This window comes from Micromesistius poutassou (genome assembly GCF_964030765.1).
Source record: "Micromesistius poutassou genome assembly, chromosome: 3".
NCBI classification, from domain to species: Eukaryota; Metazoa; Chordata; class Actinopteri; order Gadiformes; family Gadidae; genus Micromesistius; species Micromesistius poutassou.
This window is the reverse complement of record NC_140273.1, coordinates 3864113-3888342: the sequence shown is the minus strand read 5'-3', so window position 1 is coordinate 3888342 and position 24230 is coordinate 3864113. Positions and strand designations below refer to the sequence as shown.

Sequence of the window (24230 nt, the reverse complement as noted above, 5' to 3'; positions counted from 1 at the left end):
TGAGATTCATGCGGTTGATCCTCCTCCCCTGCCCGCCCACGGACCCACACAGGGTTGACGGTTCAGCGGCACGCTGCTGTGGTGCAACACGCCATTAAGCCAAACGGGTCTCGTTTAGTCTTTGGGACCAAAGTAAAGCTTGCATGTTTGAGACGTTTTCTGTGTTCAAATGGATCGTACAGGTCGTTCCCACTACTGGAAACTAACCAACGTTACCAAGTGCACGTTACCAAAACGCTGCAGTTAACTGGCTTTTATTGTCCGTACGAAGTCTGTCCGTTGATGCGTCTGTGTATGTTGTACACCCCTGACGCTTAAAAATAGTACTTCACATCGTGCAGCATCTTATCCTAGCCATCCTTGTTGTATACAGGGAATGGGTTAACCTTTCAATTGTAAGTGGCATGTGCAAATGGCTATGAACATCCTTACTGCACCGACAGTGATATATGGTTGTTTCTCTTTCTTCTGACTAATGTAATTATGGTAAGTCGCTTAGGATAAAAGCGTCTGCTAAATGCATTACATAACGTAAATGTAGATGTAAACGGAGTAGCATGCTGTGTCTTCCAATCCTCAATCTGTGAATTCCCCGGTTGTCACATGTGAATCACACGGCACTCATGTGAAACGGTTTGAGTATGTGCATCGTTTGGCGCCGCTGTGTTTCGTAACATCAGTCACACTCCTGAATGATGCGACAGGTACGAACGCACACGACCATCTATCTGTCTACATTGACTGTGTATAAGAGGGGTCAGCGTGTGTGGGTGTGTGTTTATGTGTGTTTGTGTGTGTTTGTGTGCTTATGTGTCTGCTTATGTGTGTTTGTGTGCTTATGTGTCTGCTTCTGTATGTTTGTTTGCTTATATGTGTGTGTGTGTGTGTGTGTGTTTGTGTGTGCTTATGTGTGTGTTTGTGTGCTTATGTGTCTGCTTATGTATGTTTGTTTGCTTATGTGTGTGTGTCCGTGTGTGTGTGTGTGTGTGTGTGTGTGTGTGTGTGTGTGTGTGTGTGTGTGTGTGTGTGTGTGTGTGTGTGTGTGTGTGTGTGTGTGTGTGTGTGTGTGTGTGTGTGTTCCAGCTGGCTTCCAGCTTGTATGCAGATTGGCCACCAGGGAGTCATGGGACTGAGGGGGCAACGGTGTCATAGCAACGGGCCCGGCTCATGTGGCGGGTGTGAAGGCCTGCTGTCTGGTCCGCCTGTCAGCTCACACACCCACACCAGACACACACGCCTAACACACACACACATGCCTAACACACCCACAGCCCTATACTTCATGATCCTGTACACACACACACCCACACCCACACACGCACATGCCTAACACACACACACACACAGCCCTATACCTCATGAAACTGTGCACACACACACACACACACACACCCACCCACCCACCCACCCACCTGTGTGGACGACCCCCCTCATCCCGTGTAGATTTACCCTCTGAAAGGTGTTTCATCTGAGATTCACCTCCCAGGCTGTCATACTGAGAGCTGCATGGGACGGGCCTCCCTGGTCTCACTCTCACCCCCTGGTCTCACTCTAAGCCCCTGGTCTCACTCTCACCCCCTGGTCTCACTCTGACCCCCTGGTCCTGGTCTCACTCTCACCCCCTGGTCCTGGTCTCACTCTGACCCCCTGGTCCTGGTCTCACTCTGACCTCCTGGTCCTGGTCTCACTCTGACCCCCTGGTCCTGGTCTCACTCTGACCCCCTGGTCCTGGTCTCACTCTGACCCCCTGGTCCTGGTCTCACTCTGACCCCCTGGTCCTGGTCTCACTCTGACCTCCTGGTCCTGGTCTCACTCTGACCCCCTGGTCCTGGTCTCACTCTGACCTCCTGGTCCTGGTCTCACTCTGACCCCCTGGTCCTGGTCTCACTCTGACCCCCTGGTCCTGGTCTCACTCTGACACCCTGGTCCTGGTCTCACTCTGACCCCCTGGTGCTGGTCTCACTCTGACCCCCTGGTCCTGGTCTCAGTCTCACCCCCTGGTCTCACTCTCACCCCCTGGTCCTGGTCTCACTCTAAGCCCAAGCGTGAGAATGGATTCATATGTTTACAGGCAGTGTGTGTGTGCGTGTGTGTGTGTGTGCGCGCGCATGTGTATACCCGTGCGTGTATGTATGCACATGCGTGTGTGTGTGTGCGTGTGCGTGTGCGTGTGCGGTCGTACCACTGAGGCCTCTCTTCTCCCCGGTCTTGAGGTAGTCCTCTGACAGCTCACTGAACGGGTTGGGGGGCAGCTGAACCATCTGCTCCTCCTCTGATGGCACGTAGGGCTGGAGAGAGGACCGGACACACTCAGAGTTAGCTGTACTCACATGTATACACGCCTGCTCCTAACACACACACACACACACACACACACACACACACACACACACACACACACACACACACACACACAGCTAGAGAGAGGACCGGACACGCACAGAGTTAGCGCTGTACTCACATGTATACACGCCTGCTCGCACACATAAACACACACACACACACACACACAAACACACACACACACACACACATACAGCTAGAGAGAGGGCCGGCCACGTACAGAGTTAGCACTGTGGCACCAGCGCTCACACATATACACAAACGCTCACATACATGTGTACACGCGTGCTCGCATACAAACACACACACACACTTTTGAAAAATAAGGTTGTAATCACAATGCCACAATCACAAATAATCATAGTCACAAAGTGTACATACACCCACAGACACACCCAGAAAGACACACACACACACACACACACACAAAATTGGCAAACGCGCACACACACAGACAAAGACGGATTTCTAATAAAACACCCACACCACTACACACACACACACACACACACACACACACACACACACACACACACACACACACACACACACACACACACACACACACACACACACACACACACAGTAGTAGCAGTATTATGCAGTGACACACACTTAATCACAGTGGCGACAAAAAAAAAGTGTGCTCATACAAAAGATAAGTGTGGACCACATCAGGGATAATAGCAGTGTACGACACATTCCGCACTGCAATTCACACCCAATAAGTCCTGCATGCCTTTTATAACGCTGCGTACAACACTGTGACACCACGCCACCACGGAGACACCAGACGCCGTCGTAAAACCAGCCGGAGCCAGACGCCGCGCTAACTACACAGACAACCACTGAGTTGATAGCGGAGGGGGGGGGGGGGCAATTAACTGTGCGAACCACGAAACCCACTGGTCAATTAATGAAGCTCTCTTTCAGGTTTCTGCACAGTGAAGCTGAACAGCGGAAGCCTGTGACACACAAGACTAGCTATCCACAAGACCAGCTATCCACAAGACTAGCTATCCACGCACATCTTAACGTTACGTCGGAAACATAAAGGCATGCTCTTTACGTCTCACTGTGGAGGACACAACCAGGCATCACGACACCACTACAAATGAATGAAGGCATTCGACAGAAATGTGCATATTTACCAGAACTTTTACCCGAACATGGTCCTTTGAAAAAAGATACCGGACAATAAATAAAAGAAATCCCTTTTTTTCTTTTTTTTTTCTTCAAATAAGTCTAAATAATTTGTCTTTTATCAACAACTTAATGACATATCGTTTCCATGAACTAGGTTTTCATTGAGAGGACAGCATTTAAGTTATTAATAAACTAAACAGACATACATTTCTCATTACAACATAGAACCCGTTAAACTGGCTCCACCTAGTGGTCAGAAACGGTAGTGTGCGCTAAGTGGGCAGAACGTGTTCCAGTGAATCCCACCTGTCTTGGCGCATCAACAGGGATGCCTGCCAGGTGCTGTGAACGTGGGCCCGATGACATCATGTCCATACGGTTCTGGTCCCTGATCTGTGATGGGACGTAAAAATACAACAACACCATGAAACACACACAGCAACCATATTGTGGTTGGATTAAACAGCACAGAGATGGCATCTAGGTCATGTGTGTGCGTGCATTTCTACCTGTCATACATTGGTTAACGTAGGCAGGTTTCTATACGCCGCATGTTTCTAGCTTCAGGTTATTTATTGTGCAGTCAGTCTCATGATGCAAGAAAAACAACAACCTATAACGAGATATGCTTGTTAAAAATGGGTGTTTTTGGACGATTGCTATAGCGCCACCTTTGGGCCAATCAGTGTAGTATTTATTCTCTGTTAATATTTAGCCTCCACAGCTGTGGAAAGTTTCATGAAAAAGCGAAACAGCAGTTCTTGTGCTGTGTAGGTCCATCCGGCGGAATAATGATAAAAACACTAACAAATTCAATAGGGTGCCCCCTCACAAGAAGGAGAGGGAGTGGTGCAGCGCGGTCCTCACCTTGTTCCTCTTCTGCAGCACCTCGCTGGGGTCCGTGTTCAGGGGCACAAACTGGTTGGGGTCCTCGATCCGGATGGGCGTGCCCGTCTCCTCCGCCTTCATCCACTGCACAGGAAACACACAGAATGACACACAGCCATCAGCAAAAAGGGGGCCTGGGATTGGTTCATCTGTCCTCGTTAGTGGCGAGTGCAGGCCTGTGATTGGTTCATCTGTCCTCGTTATTGGTGAGTGCAGGCCTGTGATTGGTTCATCTGTCCTCGTTAGTGGTGAGTGCAGGCCTGTGATTGGTTCATCTGTTCTCGTTAGTGGTGAGTGCAGGCCTGTGATTGGTTCATCTGTCCTCGTTATTGGTGAGTGCAGGCCTGTGATTGGTTCATCTGTCCTCGTTATTGGTGAGTGCAGGCCTGTGATTGGTTCATCTGTTCTCGTTAGTGGTGAGTGCAGGCCTGTGATTGGTTCATCTGTCCTCGGTAGTGGTGAGTGCAGCCCTGTGATTGGTTCATCCGTCGTTAGTGGTGAATGCAGGCCTGCGATTGGTTCGTCTGTCCTCGTTAGTGGTGAGTGCAGCCCTGGGATTGGTTCGTCTGTCCTCATTAGTGGTGAGTGCAGGCCTGTGATTGGTTCATCTGTCCTCGTTAGTGGCGAGTGCAGGCCTGTGATTGGTTCATCTGTCCTCGTTAGTGGCGAGTGCAGGCCTGTGATTGTTTCATCCGTCCTCGTTAGAGGCGAGTGCAGGCCTGTGATTGGTTCATCTGTCCTTGTTAGTGGTGAGTGCAGCAGGAAGAACAACCGAAAGGACTGTCTGATAGACCTGGTGGCGACGTGGTCACTCAGACCCTCTGGTTTATGGAAATGAACACTAAGGGGGCTCCAAGAAAGCTTGGTTCAAATGGTTCTACTCACCCAGCCGGTCTGATGTTTAAGGAGGGCATAGCTCAGTGTCGTTTAATTAGATTATAACTAAAGGCATCCTGACTAAAGAGAAACATCATTGGTACACGGTGGCCCTTTGGAAAAAGAAACAAGAACTACTACTCCCATGGTGCAGTGCAACTCTACACTAGCACATAAGCCTTGGTTCACTTACAGTTAATCTGTTTGTTTGTTAGTTTGATTGCCGATTGTATTCAATAAAGCAATTAAGGTAAATTGTTTATATGTATTTTTTGTAACAGTATTTATCAATAATCTCTTCCCTCGTTGACACTTATGAACCTATGTGATATTGTTTGGACCAAGATCCAGAAGGTTAGCATAAATGTCAGTAAGAAAACAGTTAGAAGTAGGGCTAGTTGGAATGAAATACAAGATTCAGCCACAGGAGGGCGGTCAAGGCATAGCGTTTGGTCTGAACGGTTTTTATGCTCTGATGAGGAGGAGGAACAAAACACAAATAAGAAGCAAGACACAGTAACACAGACAAAGACACACACACACACACACACACACACACACACACACACACACACACACACACACACACCCACACTTGAACACGCAACATGAACATACTAAATCAAATAAACTAAACATACACAAAAACACACACACACAAAACATAAAATACATGCAAACACAAACCCACAAAAAACAATCACAAACACAAAAAAACACAAACTACGCACACACACAGACACACAGCAACCCCCCACCTCCCCCCACCCCCCCGTCCCCCGTCCCCTCCACCCACCGTGGTGGTGCGGCTGTAGTGGCGGTCGTCGCTGCCCTCCACCTGCACCTTGGTGTAGCTGTTGGGCGAGTTGAGCCAGCGCGTCTTTTCGCGCTGCTGCCGCTGCTGCAGGAACTTGAAGGGCAGCCGCGTGGCCACGCCCCCCTCGCCGTCCTCCTCCTCCTCGAACTGGAAGGCCGACACCGTGGCGGGGATCTCCACCTCGCTCTTGTGCCGCGGCTTCTCCCGCATGATGGGGTGGCGGTAGGCGTGGCCCGTCCTGTAGCCCTGCAGGAGGAGGGGGGAGGAGGAGGAGGAGGGTGAGGAGGAGGAGGAGGAGGAGGGTGAGGAGGAGGGTGAGGATGGGAGGGGGATGAGGAGGAGGAGGAGGGTGAGGAGGAGGAGGAGGATGGGAGGGGGATGAGAAGGAGGAGGAGGAAGAGGAAGAGGAGGATGAGGAGGCAGGAGGAGGAGGTTAATACCCAGTCTCTGTGGCCCAGTTCCTGGAAGTAGTTGACTCACTCATTCCTGACCATTAGCTCCTTTTTTGTACTCATTTTTAGTTTTCTTACCTTTTTTTGTAGTCCTTTTTTTTTGCCTTTGCCTTTTTTTCAATTTTTAACTACTTTGGCAACGTAAATGTTTATTTTTCCATGCCAATAAAGCTCTTTTGAATTCAATTGAGTTAGAGCGAGAGAGAGCCAAAGATAGAGCTAGATAGAGAGAGAGAGACAGAGAGAGAAAGGTGTGTGTGTATGTGTGTGCGTCTGTGCGTTCCTTACCAGGTTGTCCAACATCCTCATCAGGGACTCGAACTCCAGCTCACCGCGCTTATACTTGTGTTCCGCCCCCATCGCCACGTCGGCGGAGCTTCCAACCTCGAACGTTCGGGCCTTGTACGCCTCCCTGTCCAGAACATTCAGGTTCTCTATACTGCCGGCACATGAGATGGCATTCACCTGCGCGACCACAAGGTGGAAACAAAGAGCACAAGATCGTCTTTTTGGAAAGATTTCATTAAAATAATACACAGGAACTGCTTTGGCCATGCTGCAGTACGACACCAATGGAAATGTAGTGGTGAGAGAGAGAGGGGAACAGCCCTGGAGAGAGCGAGAGAGAGAAAGACGCGGTCTGTATGTATGGGTCGACAGAAGCTCAGGTTAATAATTCTCGATAATTGGCGGACCAGGCTCCAAATAAAGGACCCTTCTTACGGGACTGGGTGTAGATACGAGGCTGCGTGCGCTCGGTGTGGATTCAGGTCTTTGCCATCCCCAGCGCACGCAGAGGTAGGTATGGGAGACACACACACACACACACACACACACACACACACACACACACACACACACACACACACACACACACACACACACACACACACACACACACACACACACACACACACACACACACACACACCTTCCTCCTTCAGCCCAGCCACACAGGGGCCAATGGAGGGGTCCCCAGAATCAGCCAAGAAATCAAGAAAACACCAGTGTGGGTCTGGTTTTGACACGTGTTTCCCATCCCTTGCATTGTCATACTATTGGGCATCAAAAGTCTGCGTTAATGCATCACTTTGAGTCCACCGCCGCTGCAGACCAAATGGCTTCATCCAAAATGGCTACCGACCATCCTGCTGCAATAACACGCTTCCTCTAAACGAAGCAGGTTGAGATGTGGTCAAGTTGTGTTGTTGAAACAGAGCAAAGGAGGGAAGGGTGGGGGGGGGGGCATTAGAGAAAATGGCTTAGGAGAGCATCTGGCAGTGGGAACCAAAACAGATTAGGGGAAAAATGTCTATGTCTACCCCACTCTGCTGTTTCATCAGGGAAAAGAGCATTTGAAAGCACTGGGTTTCCAAAGAGCACCTAGGGACATGGGTGTGTGTGTGTATGTGTGTGTACCTGCGTGTGTGTGTGTGTGTGCCTGTGCGTGTGTCTGCGTGTGCATGTGTGTGTGAGTGTATGAGTACCTGGATCTCACAGGCATAGACGACATTGTAGATGAAGTCAAAGGCCTCTTCGATCGTCTCCCCAAGAGCCACCACACCATGGTTCCTGAGCACTAGCACCTGTGAAAGCACACACACACACACACATACACACACAAAAACACACTTACTTAGCCACTAGTTACACCAGACTAAACTATTTAGCCTCCCTTCTCAAAGTTTTAAACATATCTGTGACACCTTTTCTTCGTCAAGAACAGCATACAAATGTATACTGTCAGTTATTTATTGTTTTTCTTTTACTTTCACTATTGAATCATTGAATGTGCACGCCATGGCAAAAGAGTTTGAAGGATTTTGTCTTGTCTGGTGACTCTGGTCTATGGAATTATGACACACACACACACACACACACACACACACACACACACACACACACACACACACACACACACACACACACACACACACACACACACACACACACACACACACACACACACACACACACACACACACACACACACACACACCTTGGCGGAGGGCCCCAGGGCCTTCTGCAGCTCCCTGCGCTCGTCCGGGTCGTCCAGGCTGCCCTGGTAGTTGTAGTAGGCGATGTCCCCCAGTATCAGGGACTCCTGGGAGATGGGCAGGATGCCACACTTCATAGACGACACCTGGGAGGGAGGGAGGGGGAGAGAGAGAGAGGCGGTCCGTGGGTGGGGAGACCCAACGCTCAGCGCTGAGCTGATGCTTGGGGGTGCTGCGTCACGTTTACAGTGAAGAGTTTGTGCGAGATCTAGTTCATGTCTTGTGGTGTCATGGCACTTAATGTACGCACTTATTGTATGTTGTACTTCCTGGCACTTAAAAATAGTACTGAGTTGTATACTCTGTTGTATACAGGGAATGGGTTAACCCAGCGACTGTTGGTGCTTGGCACTTGGTTCAATGAATATCCTTACTGTACCTACAGGGATATATTGTTTCTCTTTCTTCTGACGAATGGACTTATTGTAAGACGCTTTGGATAAACGCGACTGCTAAATGACCTAAATGTAAATGTAAATGTCATGGCACAGAGAGAGAGGATCCCTGGGGGTCCGTCCTGGTCTAGATCTCTCTGATTCATGACATTCAGAACGAGGAACGCACAAAAGGAACAGGCTGCTTGAACAGCTTACGGTCGATGCCACTTGGAGCTTAATGCCGTCTTAATAGTGGTAATGCGGAAGCTTTTTTAGGATTAGCACTTTCACGCTGTTTACTCTCCTCATTAAAAAATGAGGTCAAACGTGTGGGATGCACAGTCTGCAGAAAACATTACACCCACACCCACACGCAGGCACGAAATCTCCTTAGCGCCGCCAATTACTACTTTGTGTTGTTGTCGATGAGCGGTGACTCACGGCGGCGGTGGCGGGAGTGTGCACGTGGATGGCACAGCGCACGTCGGGACGCATGGAGTAGATGGCGGCGTGGGGGCTGAAGCCCGCCGGGTCGATCCTCAGGTTGGTGGAGCCCTGGTCCATCACGGCCCCCAGGATGTTGACCTTCACCTGGGGAGACGAGAGAGAGACAGAGAGAGAGAGAGAGAGAGAGAGAGAGAGAGAGAGAGAGAGAGAGAGAGAGAGAGAGAGAGAGAGAGAGACCGTCAGTGGAGGGGACACCACGCACTCATGCAGGGACCAGCCAGAGCTGCACTGGTTGCCGTGTCTCTGCTGTACTATACTGGCCCAGATCGCCACGGTTCCGTACGCCGCGGCTGCCCATGTTGCCTTTTCATTACAACCGGGGCCTGCTTGAAGGTGTCTAACTGATGTTAGACACCTTCAAGACGCACTGGTCTTGAGTCGAAGACTGAACAACACTCGCACTTTTATTGCGCGGCACGGTTCGTTCCGGACTGCGAAAAGTGCCATTGGGAAAATGCCAAGATGTTCCTCCTCCACTTTGGCCAGTTCCAATTTCTCACCCCCACAAGACCCCAGGATGCCCTGCAGTGGTACGTATCCGTGTCTGCGTTGGGGAACCTGGTGCCTGATGGCCGTATTTGAAACCTGAACCGTGTCACTTTTCTACTGCAGGTATTTGCTTCGATTTAAAAATAACTTGTTTCTCAAGAATAACAATGCACCCCTTCAGGAGTCAATCTCTTCAGGGAATCTTTCTCTATAATCTCTCTTTCTCCCCCCCCCCCCACCTGCTACCGCTGGAAAATGTCAGACACTCTGAAATCACATAGCTTTCCCCTGTAGCTGGCCACTAGAGGATGCTAATGAGAAAACGGGCATAGTGCTGGTTAACTTTGTGCTGTTTAAAGGGCCAGCTGTCATCAGCACATCAGGGCAACATGGCCACCACCAGCAAACAAAGTCACAATAAATAACAGATCTCATTCATGCACTGCTTGTCTCAGTGGCCTCTTAAAGTGCTTTACAAGCCATGCCTCGCAACCATACATTCATACACACATTCACACACAGAGGGCAGTATTATCCATGCCACATCGAAACTAGTTTGAGATGCCTTGCTCTTATACGCCTCGCTAAGAGGAACCAGGGACAGAACCAGCACATCTCAGGTTGAGAGCCGACCAGCCAAATCTGTCTCCGGAGCTAGGTCTACCAACTCCCCAAGAAACAACAAACAAATGTGGAGGACCTAAGGTGGTTGGGGGGGAAGCAGGAGAACACAGGAAACGACCCCGGCCTTGTCTCGCAGCCCTCATTAACATGAGGAGGATCAGGAGGTTATCACGTTGAAGTACGGGAAGACAGAGGGCAGGAAGAGGGGAGGAGCCCGAGGGAGATAAGAGACAGAGACAGGCCGGAGACTCAATTAGAGAAGAAGAAGAAAGTACTGACAGCAGGAGAGAAAACAGTCATTAAACATTAACCACAAAACAAAGCTTGATCTAATTAGGACCCGGTGGAGCATGTTTCCCATAACTGTATAACGACGTAGAGTCTTGTGATACAAGCCAGGGCTACAGGCTACAGGCTCACAAGATTAAGATACATCTGCTGGGCCAACACATGACTAAACATTACGGTTAAAGTAAAAAGGTAAGCGGGGCCGGGAGTGGGACTGGGATTGCCAGAGCCTCCATTAGACAAACATTCTCCATATTCTTTTACACAAAAGCAGTTTGCTTAATTATAATGGCTTGGAACAATGAAATGTGCTCAATGTTACTGATTGTAAATGGTTCAACTAAGTGGTCACTTTGGACAAAGGGAGAAAGGGGGGAGCGCACAGCAGGGCTGGGTGGGTTTTTCCCCGGGTGAACCACGTCCCTGGGGGCGCGTCCAGCCCGCTGATAGCCAGATGGGCGAGCGAGACGGCACAGATTGATAGAGGCCAGCTATCGATCTCTCAGCCTGCACAGCAAAGTGAATGGCACCGCCGCTCAAGTGTTATGACACACACACACACCCCTTGCATATGTCTAACCCACTCAGTGTCAGTGCATGCATCGTTGCGCGCACACACACACACACACACACACACACACACACACACACACACACACACTCTAGTCTCTACTGGTATCCACTTGCAAAACCAGCTGGTCAGATGGGGACCCAGGGAAACATCACATGGTGCCAGTGGCTCCATCATTCCATCAAGTTAAACTATAACTGTAACTGTAACACCCCCCCTCCCTTTCTCAAAGGAATGTCCTGGCCAATCACAACATCAAACTCAAGGGGCCCCTCCTCCATCCATACTCCAATCTGGCTCTAAATTTATCCCAGCATGCCACTGGGGAGTCGGTTACTGTGGAACTGGGAGAGGTGAAGCGTGTGCTGGTTAAGAGGGCGATGACATCGAGAGCTCAGTGAGAGCGTCTTTACTTAGATCGGCTGAGAAGGAGTGGCCAACGGAAACTCAATATCCCAGAATTCCATTGAGGACCCCATCTGAGAACTGGCCAATCAGATGGAGACATCAGACATGGCTGATGTGAATCTGATCAAGATGTCCTCGAGCAAGGCTTTTAAGGTTCTGTGTGTGTGTGTGTGTGTGTGTGTGTGTGTGTGTGTGTGTGTGTGTGTGTGTGTGTGTCTGAACTCCACCAACTCCCACCAATACTCCAAATGATCCAGAGTTATCAAAGGCATTGACCAAGTCTTTTGAAAATAACTAGCAGACAATATAAAAACGAGAGCAGACTGCCACAGCCTTGCTCTAAGTAAACCATCAATGTTATACTTATTTGATGAAGTGCCCCCAACTTAATGTCAAGTGTGTGTGTGTGTGTGTGTGTGTGTGTGTGTGTGTGTGTGTGTGTGTGTGTGTGTGTGTGTGTGTGTGTGTGTGTGTGTGTGTGTGAGGGAGGGGATCATTGGTCATTGTGCAGTGAGCCAGTGTCATGCCCCCGGCATGTGTTCGCTGAGTCCCCAGGATATTGTGGAACGCTCACAGAGCAACGAAAACAACACAAAGCACGCACGTCACATTGAATCAAAAAGCACCCTCGACCTGAACTTGCTTCAGGTTCAGGTACGGTGTCGCTACGACAACCAGCCCCCACAATGACCTTTTAACCCACACTGCCATCTACCCAAACTGCCTTCACTCAACAACTCAAGTATTAAAGGAAACAACTTCCTCGCTCAGGCCCTGGTTTCACTGCGAGATCAGTGAGGACATCATCAGTATTGAATACAGAGAGTAGTGACACACACACACACACACACACACACACACACACACACACACACACACACACACACACACACCACACACACACACACACACACACACACACACACACACACACACACACACACACACACACACACACGATTAGGCCAAACAGCTATTTCTACACTGGAAGTCACGCCCCATTCTGTCGTGTGCAATCCACAAAGAATACCTGCATGTCACAACTCACTTTCACTGAGGATAACATAACCACTCGTACACCAGCTACATAAGCATGTCCTGGCACAAGGAGAAGGGCCTGTCATGTAGCACATAAACATATCAGCTTCAAATGCTTCTGCAGTATTTGTCTGAAAAGTATGTCTGCATCAAAACGCCCGGATAGCAAAAGCTAGCTACACTACTCATGAAGACATCACAGCCATGAGGGTCACACGAATTGATGCGGTGGATTGTGTATCATGGATTATTTCCGCCTGGTAGGAATCTGACAAAGTACAGCAAACAGAGAACATCTGATTAAAACAGAATGGAAACAAGCAACAACCAAACAAACAGAGCCCTAATGGGCTCCAGCCAGAGGCCTCTTCACTGCGCTGCTAACCTGTTTACCAGCTCGCGCCATGTGTTTGTTTGGGAAGCGAAGGATCACTTCCCTTTCCAAAGTCACTCCGATTGGTACCTTGTCCCTCCTTGGAATGGTTGGGAAAATATTTACAGACCATTTTGCGGTGCAAAAAACCCGCACAGACCTTACCGCACCCATTGCTTTTAAACAACACACGTTCTCTCATAGACCGAAAGGATAGGTGTATTTCATCTATTAAAGTCGCAACGCTGATTCAAAGTGATTTCAATAATGGTATCAATAAAATCACATCCTATAACGATGATTTTTCAATAAATAAAATTAACTGTCCAGCCTTTACTTCTCTCCTTTTAACACAGAGTGGCATAGTCAGTTAGAGTGGACAGAACTCAGTTACTGACTTTATTTAACTCTGAAAGTCTCTCGCCTTCTAACTGGGAAGGGCTCAATCCTAGACACTGTGACTTTAAGTCCATAAACCTCTGTGGAGTGTGTGTGGTTGATGGCTGGTTTACGCAGCCTCACCTGGCCCTCGTCAGACTGATTGGACTCTGGGGCTGGGTGAGGCTGCACACCTGTTGTGCATTGAACAATCAATGTGCACAGGTTAAACAAGCCACACACTCAAGAGAGATCTCCTGCATGGCAACATGTAACTCGAGGTCATGGATAATTATCTGCAAACCGTACAATAAACCAGTTTTTCCAACCCCACCACCCTGCGTCGTTTGTCTATGGTCCTCATTTACATATAGCGCTTTTATCCAAAGCGCTTTACAGTGTTGACTGACATTCACCCATTCATGCACACATTCACGGCGGAGTCAACCACGCAGGGCGACAGCCAGCGCGTCAGGAGCAATTAGGGTGAGGCGTCTTGCTCAGGGACGGCACGACACTCAGCTAGGAGGAGCCGGGGATCGAACCAGCAACCTTGCGGTTACCAGCCAACCCGCTCTACCTCCTGAGCTAATGGAGCCCAGTTCAAGTCCCCTAGGTGGCGTGTAGCACTGGCCTTGATACAACCTATATTGTCAATATTCTACGTAACGAAGCATGTCCGGGCTGTGATTGGCTGTGAGCAGACGAATGGCATGCTGGAGGCGTGTCTTACCAGGTTGGAGGCAGCGGCCTCAGCGAAGGCCAGCCCTCTGGGGATGATGAGGATGTGGTCCTGCTCTTTGCTGATCCGGCACTTTGGGAGACAAAAGAAAAACAATAACATTTTTATTGCCATACTTCCAAACCTTTCCCAAAGCCATGAAGGACTGCATGAAAAGAAATGAAATGAAGAATGATCGGAATGACTTAATTGACTCTATTTAGACAGAAGAATCTTAACGCAAACCAAAAATTACAGTGTTAAACCCATAATCCCGCTTTTACAGCAGCAGTAGCATTTCAACCCGAGGTTTCTCTGACTTTAAATGAAGTGCGAGCGCTACAATGGCTGCGTGAGAAATGTCAAGTTCAAGTAGCTTGTCCCGAATGTAGTTTGGAGAGATTTTGCTCTACACACAGATGCACACATCTTAGGGAAATCGGACCACGTATTCTGAGCAAAGTCCCAATCAAAACCATTTTATTTTAATTGAATTCTAATGGGAATGTATTGGCTTTTATTCAATCCTCAAACACAAAGCAGAGGGTAGGGTATATACTCTACTCTTCTATAAAACCAGTTGCTAAAGCCGATAAAAGCTGCTGGTCCTCCACTAAAGTGCTCATGCCTCGGTTTGGTTCTGAGCTTGGCTGGTAACCATGACATCATCATCATCAAGACCACAGACACAGCAGCTAGACTACTTGACCCCCAGATCTCCGTCACATTGTCCTTACTGTGATGTAGGAGTTGGAGAAGTGAGCCCAGCTGAATAGGTCCACCAGTCTGTAGAGGCTGGCCAGTTTGCAGCGTGCGTGCTTCTCCCCCTTCACGGTAGTGGCAGGGTCCATCGTGTAGAGGTCGTTGATGGGAGAGACCATTCCCTGACCTGAAAAGAGGGGGGGGGCAAACAGTATTGATCTCAATTAGATTAGAGGACAGAAAGGACATTTGGATCAATATGAGGTAGCTTTAATTGATTAGGTGGTTTCCATCCCATCGCATGATGGGATGGAAACCACCTAATCAATCATCATTCCAGAACCTGGCAACATCACATTACAAATGGACCCAAGGCTTCCAGTGATTCGATAACATCACCACAATACAACTCATTCACAATAAGCAAGATGACCTAATGGCTGACTTTATCTGTTCCCCAAAAAGGCTCTTTGGATCTCTCACAGAGTGGTCTTTCCTTTGCACGGTGTGCAGGCAGAAGTTAAATGGACCTGATGTTCTGCCCTTGACGTGGTAATTCATCATCAGTTCTGCATTCTGGGGTCCTGATTGGAAGCAGACATATGTGCATATGGAACACTAGACCCAGAACCGGGGATCAAAAAGCCCGGGAAATATGCACGACCCTTCCGGAGTCTGAGAGCGCCCTGTCTGCTCTGCATTTCTGTCTGTATGCATTTCTGTTTTCATTTCTTTCGGTCTGTCTGTCTGTCTGTATGCATTTCATTCGGTCTGTCTGTCTTAATTTCTGTCTGTGTGTCACACAATGTGCGTGTCAAAATGTGTGTGTGTGTGTGTCACACAGTGTGCATGTCAAAATGTGTGTGTGTCACACAGTGTGCATGTCAAGATGTGGGTGTGTCACACATGGCGTGCGTGAGTGCATTCGTATACTTTTTATAATGTCTTTTCAGGTTGCTAATATATTTCTAATTTGAATATTCCTTGTTTTCCCATGGAAGCGCATTGTAACACACATGCATTCAGGGCATATTAGCCTTTGCTGTGGGCCAATAACACAGCAGGAACTAGGGGGGGCCTAGTTTAAAAACTCGAGTGGTCGCCGGGGGCGACGGGATGTACCACTGCGAGTACTCACTGAGGGGGGAGCTGTTGAAGCCAGCCACTGAGCTGGCCATGAAGAAGTCAGCGATCTGTCTGAGGGCCAGCAGGCCTGTGGGGTTGTTGCCTTTGTTCATTTGTTCCTGGATCAGCCCCTCCAACTCATCCTTAAAGGCCTGGTCCAGAGACAGAGAGCCAGAGAGACAGACAGAGAGACAGAGACATAGAAGGAGAAGAGAGATTTAGTTACAGTTGATCCAAACAGACACACAAACACACACCCAGACATTGTGTGACTTTTTCGTCAGCCAATATTCATAAAGTGAGTCTCAACAGGTCCCAGTTAAGATAACACCAACAATAAGTAAACTGTTTTTCTGATTCAAATGCAGATATCTAGTTGCATTACAAGGAACTTTAAAACAATGAAGTCATTGTACTCAACAGGTTATATGAAAATTGAAGGCGTATCTGGTACAAATGATTCTACTGGGAAACCATGGCAGCTGCCTCCCATCTGAAAAGCCTGAGTGCCCTTGGACTATGCAGTGATGAGATCACTGATTGAGCAGGGATACAAACAAAATGAATATCAAGGTGACTGAGAGAAAGGACAGAAGGCAGGACTCAAAGCTGGATACAAGACTACAAGGGCTGACACTAGCTAATGCGGGGCAGAGACACAGAGAGACAGGAGGACGAGTTAATCACAGATTAGGCCCCGGGGGCGCTCTCGGTGGGTCGATTTGCATCTCGACGGATCTCTGACTAACCTGATAGCGACAGGGCTGAGATGCCTGGCTGCGATTGGCTGTCGTTCTTTGTTTGAGTCTGCACTGCGTGGTGACTAGCAGGAAGAGCCTCACCGACTCTACAGTCAACCGTGGTGGAACGACAGAGTCCGCACGGCGAGTTGTACACCAGCCCACAGCCGCATTAACCCACCTGTCAGTGAGAGCGTACGTCTGAGGGCTGTCCCCCATTACAGCGGGGGCTGGTACACCAGTCCCACTAATGACAGCGCGATGCTGGAGGGCCTCAGGGGTTTGATAGGAAGAGAGAGTTTGTTTTTGCTACTCTGTCAACTGGAATTTCGTGTGGAGGCCGTGTGCCAGTGGAGAGAGTGTCAACGGATGAGATAACCGGAATATTTTGCTTATCTCGAAAGTGAGTCTCGAACCTAAGTGGTCTAAAGTCGGTGAAAGGTCACCATTACACTTCACCATTGGAGTTACGCCGTTTCCCCAACTCTAGTTTCCAAGCCGGACCACTGAAGACCCTCTTTGCCCGTCTCAGTGGCGACCCTAGACTCCACTCTCCACTATCCCCTCTCTCTGGGCACCCAAACCACCGCCACACCCGTTGCAGATCCAGCCCTCCCCATGCACGTTGAATGTCGCATTCGACGTCCATGTGTGGCTGCAGAACGGAGCCAGGGCCATTGATGTGATGGCAATGGGGTGGGGTGGTATGGTGTGGCTTATTGGAAAGTGCAGCTCCGCCCCCCCGCCCCCCCGCCCCCGAAACAGTCAGCAATTAAACGAGAACGCATACAGGCTCTGGGAGTTCTGAAGCCCTGCCAGACATTCCTCCACCCCGAGTGGCGGGGTCGCCACGGCAACCGACCCAGCTCTTTGCCGCTCTGCGGATGTGTGGCCGTGGTTCTTCCTTATTAGCGGCCCCCTCTATGGAGAGGAGGACTGTACCGTTACTGTACTCAGTCAATGTGGCGGTGGGAGACGCACAGCACGGACCCCCCCCGACACTGCGGGCCGTCTATTGATCAGACCCCCAGGACTTCCTGCGTCATTGTGAGTGTGAATAGTGAGAGAGAGTGAGGGCGAGAGAGAGCGATAGATAGAGAGAGCGAGATAATAGACTCTTAAAAGCCTGAATATGTATCCATGAAAGATTTAACTCTTTTAATATATTTTCTTAAAATAAAAGTGCAGGCTATTGAAGAATTTCATAAAGGAAGAGTAAAGCAATTTCAGGGAAACATTGCAACTGACAATAATAATTTAGCTATAAAAGGATTAATTTCAGACCATTTCACCGAACACGAATGAACACCAATAGAAATACTATTTTTAAAATCCATATGGATGAAAATATTCTATCACACACGAACACATTCCAGAAGAGATTATGACAGCAGGGATTTGACTCCCATCATCTTAAATTAATCCCAGGCCAGAAAAAGCATTCACATTTTGTATTATTAATATTTCATCTGTCCATCTGCAGCGCGACAGTATACACTGCTTGTGTCCTGCACTCTCCAGCGTGCTAGATTATTAACAGTGTTGGTATTCATGACCACACCAGCAGCAAAGCACGCAGTTGGGCACTTACTTTAGAATGGGAAATAAAGGTTATTTCAGGGCAAGAAGTGCGGTCACATAAACCAGTTGAACCAAACCATACAAGCTCTGAGCAGGTAGTCAAACCTGCAATTTGGTTAAACTAAATAAAACCCACACTGATTACAGGAGGGGAGAGCTGCGCTGGGAATACCTTTTCTACTAAACTTCACGACTGTTGGTCTAAATCCTTTAGATCTAAATTCTTCATTTCTCAATGGTAATAATGTCATCTGTTTTGGTTGTATGAAAGAAGACAGTTTGACTAACCAGGGCTAGTAAAATAAACTGTAAAAACATCCCCCGTTCTCAAAAAAGCTGAAATATGACCATGATCATAGCTTACATGGCTGAGGATTTAACCCTAAACAGATGAAAACAAAAAATGGGTTTCCGTGAGCGTTTAAAAAAACTAAGCACATTAATCTTCCATAACTCTCCCTCTCCCCCGCTCTCTCTCTCTCCCCCCTCTCCATCTCTCTCTCCCTCTTTCTCTCTCCCCCTCTCCATCTCTCACTCCTTCTCTCTTCCTCTCCCTCCCTCCCTCTCCATCTTCCCTCCCTCTCTCTCCCTCCTCTCCCTCTCTCCATCCCCCTTTCCCCCTCCCTCCCTCCCTCCCTCCCTCCCTTCCTCCCTTCCTCTGAGGATAGGAAGCCCGCCCGGACCCTTGGCGTGGGAGTGCCGGGTCCTTGGAGCGGAGAGGGACCAGCGAGACAAAAGCCACTGGCGGAGGTGTCCCGCGGTGGGCCAGAGCCTCTATTAAACGTGTCAGTGGACAGGGAACAGCCTGGTCTGCTGGCGCCGGGGCGATGGAGGACAGAGCGCTTTCTACTCCACTGATACAGGGACTGAGGAGCGTGGGTAGACAGTCACACAAGGTCACCCTGACACCGCGGACCGGAGAAGCAGAGCGACGTGAACCCGGTTCATATGCACATGCTGTGCAGATTAATACAGATCATACGATGGGCGTGTGGAGCGCTTTTTATTGAGTGTATCAAAGACGCTCTACGTTGGTGGAGAACGAAGAGGCTGAAAATAAATGCATGAGTGGAGGATGACCAGAGAATGATAATTCACGATAATGGTGACACACTGATGGATTCCTACAAAATGGCCAAGTGTTTGTGTACAACCGCTATGAAGTTTACCCAACATAAACATTCAATTATTTAAATAGAACGTTTACAAGCAGCTGTCTTTACCCGGACCATTCAAACACAAGCATCAATCAATCATCTTTTCTTGCGATCCGAGACCTGAGAGATCTACAGAGATCATGAGGGAAGAGTCCATTTAGTCCTCTGAAACAGTCACATGCTTTTCTAAATACAAGATCCTGGATCACTTAACGAGCAGGTGTCGTCATCGAGCATCCGGTGAGGTCATGGTAACCACGGCGCTGAGGTAACCCCGGACAGGTAAGAACCCCGCGGCCGTTAATGAAAGAGCGTGGGAACGAAAAACAAGCACTTATGAACGAGGTCACCGATGCACGTCCGGTCTTGTCGAAAGCCACGGTGGATCCAGTGACATGACATCATCCAGGAAGTCTCTCTCTCTCTCTCTCTCTCTCTCTCTCTCTCTCTCTCTCTCTCTCTCTCTCTCTCTCTCTCATATAGATATATCCACCTGGTCAGCACTCACACATCCTTCCGTGACAGTGCTATTGTCTAACCCCTGGTGTGAGCGTGTGTCTCGTCTGTCAGCCAGGCAGTCCTGCATTACAGCTGCACTGTTGTCTCCCTCCACTCTGAACAAACTCTCTGCACTGCATTCCTTAAGTAATGCACTGGATCGCCCCAATAAAAGTTCCAACTGAAAGGGACAGAGTTTTGGCTGGGGATTTTATTCAATAAAACAGGGCTTTAATCTGGAAAAAGGATCCACAATAAAGGAATTACATTCAGCCCTCTTTATGGTGTCAGTCCCGTAGTAAAACATATGAGGCAACTCAAAAGTCTTAGGACAGACATCCCTCTTTTGTTTGAGGGCTGTCCCTAAATGAAGCGCATCGACACTAGAGCCACACCGCTGAACGATTCCACCGACTGAAGCAACAAGGATATGTTGTGAAGAGAAACAAAATGGCCCTCAAGGCTTCGAAAAATAAACAAAAAGACTGTCTGGGATGGGATCAACCGCCAAACGTTCCAGAACAAAACAAAATCTAGAGCATGGCTTTGGCCTCACGAGAACAAAGTGGTAGCTTAACACATAAAAACCGATACTTGTGTAAGTGACTTCAAAACATGTCAAAATAAGAGGAGACATCCACTTTTCCACAAGTGGATTGACTAACAAGAAATAGATGTGAGATACAGATGTCAAACTACTAGGGGCCTTTGGACTTGGATAATGAGAGTAGCTTAGTAGTTTGCAGCATTCATGAGGATTAAATTGTGCTGTGGCCCAGAGAGAACATAACAAAGTAAGAAATGTACTCTGCACAGACAAAGAACAATAAAACCAGGACAGGCAGCCAAATTATGTGCAAATGTCACTTCCAGTTGGTCCGAGCTTGATCTCCTTTTTGGTTTGGATCCCTTGATTAGATTCTGTTTTGTTTTTTTCTGAATGAGAACTGAATGTTTTGTTTTTGATAAGTGTGGTTGCTACGCGGGCTCATCCTGGCCTATTTGTGAAGGAATTTGAGTTGGCATCCTAAACATATGATCCTGCCTTCCCTCTGTCTCTGAGGTCTAACATTAATCCAATTACAAGAATGGAGCCATGGTCAAATCCATGAGGTTTATTCTATTATCTGAAATTACAGTTAAACAATTAATGTACATTGTCCGGCTGAAACAATCCCACAAACGCTCAATAAAAAGTGAGCCAAGCGTGTAGAAAATACGCTTGCTTGGCTGTTTATAAAAATGTTCAAACGTTCAATTAGCTATAAAAGGACTGTTTGTGTCTTTGCGGCTGAAACCAACCCAGACTATTACCCTGTGTGGCAGACCGCTTTCCTGTCTGCCTCAGAAAAAAATGGCAACTGTGACCTTGGCAGTCGTAAAAATAAGTCAATGATTACATCAAAACCCAGAGAACCAGTGAGCACAGGCCTCAATCGCGTCATTGGGTCCGGCTACCCTCTGCTCAGGCTCAAACACAGCCTTCAATGAGAGCGCTGAACGTCATCCGGGTTAGCTAGCTAGGCAAAACAACAATAACAACAACCGAGAAGACGTAAAGGCGGGAGAAGAGAGAGAGAGAGAGAGGGTTAAGGAGAGATCACATTAGAGAGGACGCACACGGTGACACACTGGTTGTCACTGTGTCGGATCTTATGGTAGTTGAAACATTAGATAGGGCGGGTAGGTGAAAAGCAACGGTCCCTTGGGCAGTGTTGCCATGAAGTGGTTCAAATCAAGTGGCCATTCTTCTTTCCGTAAACCGACGCTTTGCCTTTTCAATTTCCGTTGACCAAGGCACCGAAGAGCAGACACAACAACAGAACAACACAAGGGAATGTCTGATATGACGGCGAGGTCTGATGTAACGGTCAATAAAACAGCAGCCGGCCTGCGGGGAGAGCCAGCCGTCCGAGACGATAACTGGCTGGCGTTCAAAGCACAACATCAACTAACCACGCGTCATCAATCTGACAAGAGCGCATCGGCCTTCACTGACTCATCCACACGTGTGTGCACACATACACACACATCGTGCAGAGACACATATATACACACACACGTGCAGACACACATTCATTAAAATTGCAGGTGTCTGTGATCATGTCCCCTCAATCCTACAGCACACCATCCAAAATCACACACACACACACACACACACACACTCAAGTGGATGCACATCACTGCACCACACACCACTCCTGCGTCCTCAGACAGCTGGTGGAGCATCGCGCCAAGGAAACCACACTGGGCATGTGCAGAATGTGGATCACATTTAAAGCTTTAAAAAGACCATGCCAAAACCGCCATGGCCACGGCACAGTATCAATCACACACACACACACACACACACACACACACACACACACACACACACACACACACACACACACACACACACACACACACACACACACACACACACACACACACACACACACAGGCTTGTGTTACTGTACGGGTGGGGAACACTCACATACTGTACAGTATGTAATCCACGAACACGCAGCTCAATCAAACGCTGACCTGCGGTGCCGTGTGTCCTAACATAGCAACTCAGGTTGCTAGAACCGAATGCCCGACATACTTTCGTGAGCACCGTCTGCCCCGCCCCACTCGATATTCACGGCAGATTCACGTGAGACGCAGCAGCAAACAGCTTCACCTCTATAGACAGTCGAACAAAAAATCAGGACCAATTCCGCATTGGGCCTTAAACGGTTGGTAAACAAAGAAACGCCGACAATGTGTACAGGTCAACGTGAGGTTCAATATACAAGTGTAGGGAGGGACACACACCTTAGTAAACACCTCAGCTGCCCGCTCGTAAACTGAGTTGTAAACACTAATGTGCCGTGGGTGGGTTTGAGTCCCGGTCAGGTCGGTCCTTGGGTCAACACTGCACAGCAAACAGTCCTCACAGGGTGGCGGGTGAACCAAAGAGGCCCCGGGCCCCGCTGATAACCACCAGGGGAGACAATGCAATCCGGCCTTTATTGCTTGATTAATTGTTTAGCTGACAAATATATAAATCATTCTTCAGCAATGCACCACATTTCATTGCATAGCTTTTCCTCTATTTTCAGGTCATTCTTCGAGGCGTTATTCGTAACTTCTGTGCTGTTTGTTAGATTCAAGACCTTTTTGGAGTCCGCAACACTATTTGATATTTTTAATGACGGATTAATTCAAAGTGAATCGTAAGTTGCCAACTAAATGCCACGGCTCAAAAGGCACCCAACCGACATTAATCATAGAGGTGCTGGATCCCCACGTGGCTAAGCTGGTGGTTCCTGCAGCAGGGTACAAACATGCAGCCCCACATGTGTTTCGCCATGACCTTCTTCCAGCCGTGCTTGCCATTTGAAGTCTTAGCTTCCTAGCGTCTTTGGAAAGCCATGCCGACGTCAGAGAGGCTGAATTAAATGTCAGCTTGAGATTTCTTTAAAGTGTACCGGTGGCTTAAAGAGTTGTTTATTTCAGCAAAACCTGACCCGACTTGGGAAGTCAGAGCCTCAGGGGAACTTTAAGGCGAGGGTGCGCCTGCTCTGCTTATATTGGGCTTTTGGTAGACCTTGGACCTCTCTCTCTCTCTCTCTCTCTCTCTCTCTCTCTCTCTCTCTCTCTCTCTCTCTCTCTCTCTCTCTCTCTCTCTCTCTCTCTCTCTCTCTCTCTCTCTCTCTCTCTCTCTCTCTCTCTCTCTCTCTCTCTCTCTCTCTCTCTCTCTCTCTCTCTCTCTCTAACCCTTTCAGACACAAACAAACACAACTGGTTTATCCTTTACACAAACAAACACCACTAGTAAATGATCCTGTACACAGGACATCCTCTGTGCTCATTAGAGTGCAACATTAACGATTTCTTCTTCTGTGTTGTCCAAATGTCCAACCCTGCGTTCCAATACCCAAACTACCATACTATTTAGCATGCCAGAAAATGGTTTAGTATGTCCCAATTCATGGTATGGAAAATGCACTATGCCAAAAATACCAGGATGTTGTACTACATCTGGTCGCGTTTTGCAGTACTTATTGGCTATTCTGCCCCACAATCCTCTGCAGCAGAAGATACGTT

General features: G+C 48.4%; 1 protein-coding gene across 6 annotated transcripts in view; it reads right to left on the bottom strand.

The window, feature by feature from the left end:
- The window catches only part of add3a (adducin 3 (gamma) a), an 84550-nt gene that overhangs the window by 7039 nt on the left and 53281 nt on the right, over positions 1-24230 (bottom strand). For 4 of the 6 annotated variants that reach the window (XM_084466191.1, XM_084466190.1, XM_084466189.1 and 1 more), the window contains 12 exons: positions 16194-16332; positions 15091-15242; positions 14366-14446; positions 9398-9547; positions 8522-8665; positions 8010-8108; positions 6811-6987; positions 6050-6316; positions 4357-4461; positions 3796-3882; positions 3495-3518; positions 2183-2288 (listed from right to left, as the gene is read on the bottom strand). In XM_084466191.1, the coding sequence (XP_084322317.1) occupies positions 2183-2288; positions 3495-3518; positions 3796-3882; positions 4357-4461; positions 6050-6316; positions 6811-6987; positions 8010-8108; positions 8522-8665; positions 9398-9547; positions 14366-14446; positions 15091-15242; positions 16194-16332 (1531 nt within the window). The remainder of the gene's footprint in view (positions 1-2182; positions 2289-3494; positions 3519-3795; positions 3883-4356; positions 4462-6049; positions 6317-6810; positions 6988-8009; positions 8109-8521; positions 8666-9397; positions 9548-14365; positions 14447-15090; positions 15243-16193; positions 16333-24230) is intronic. The other 2 variants (XM_084466192.1, XM_084466194.1) reach the window with 1 other exon arrangement.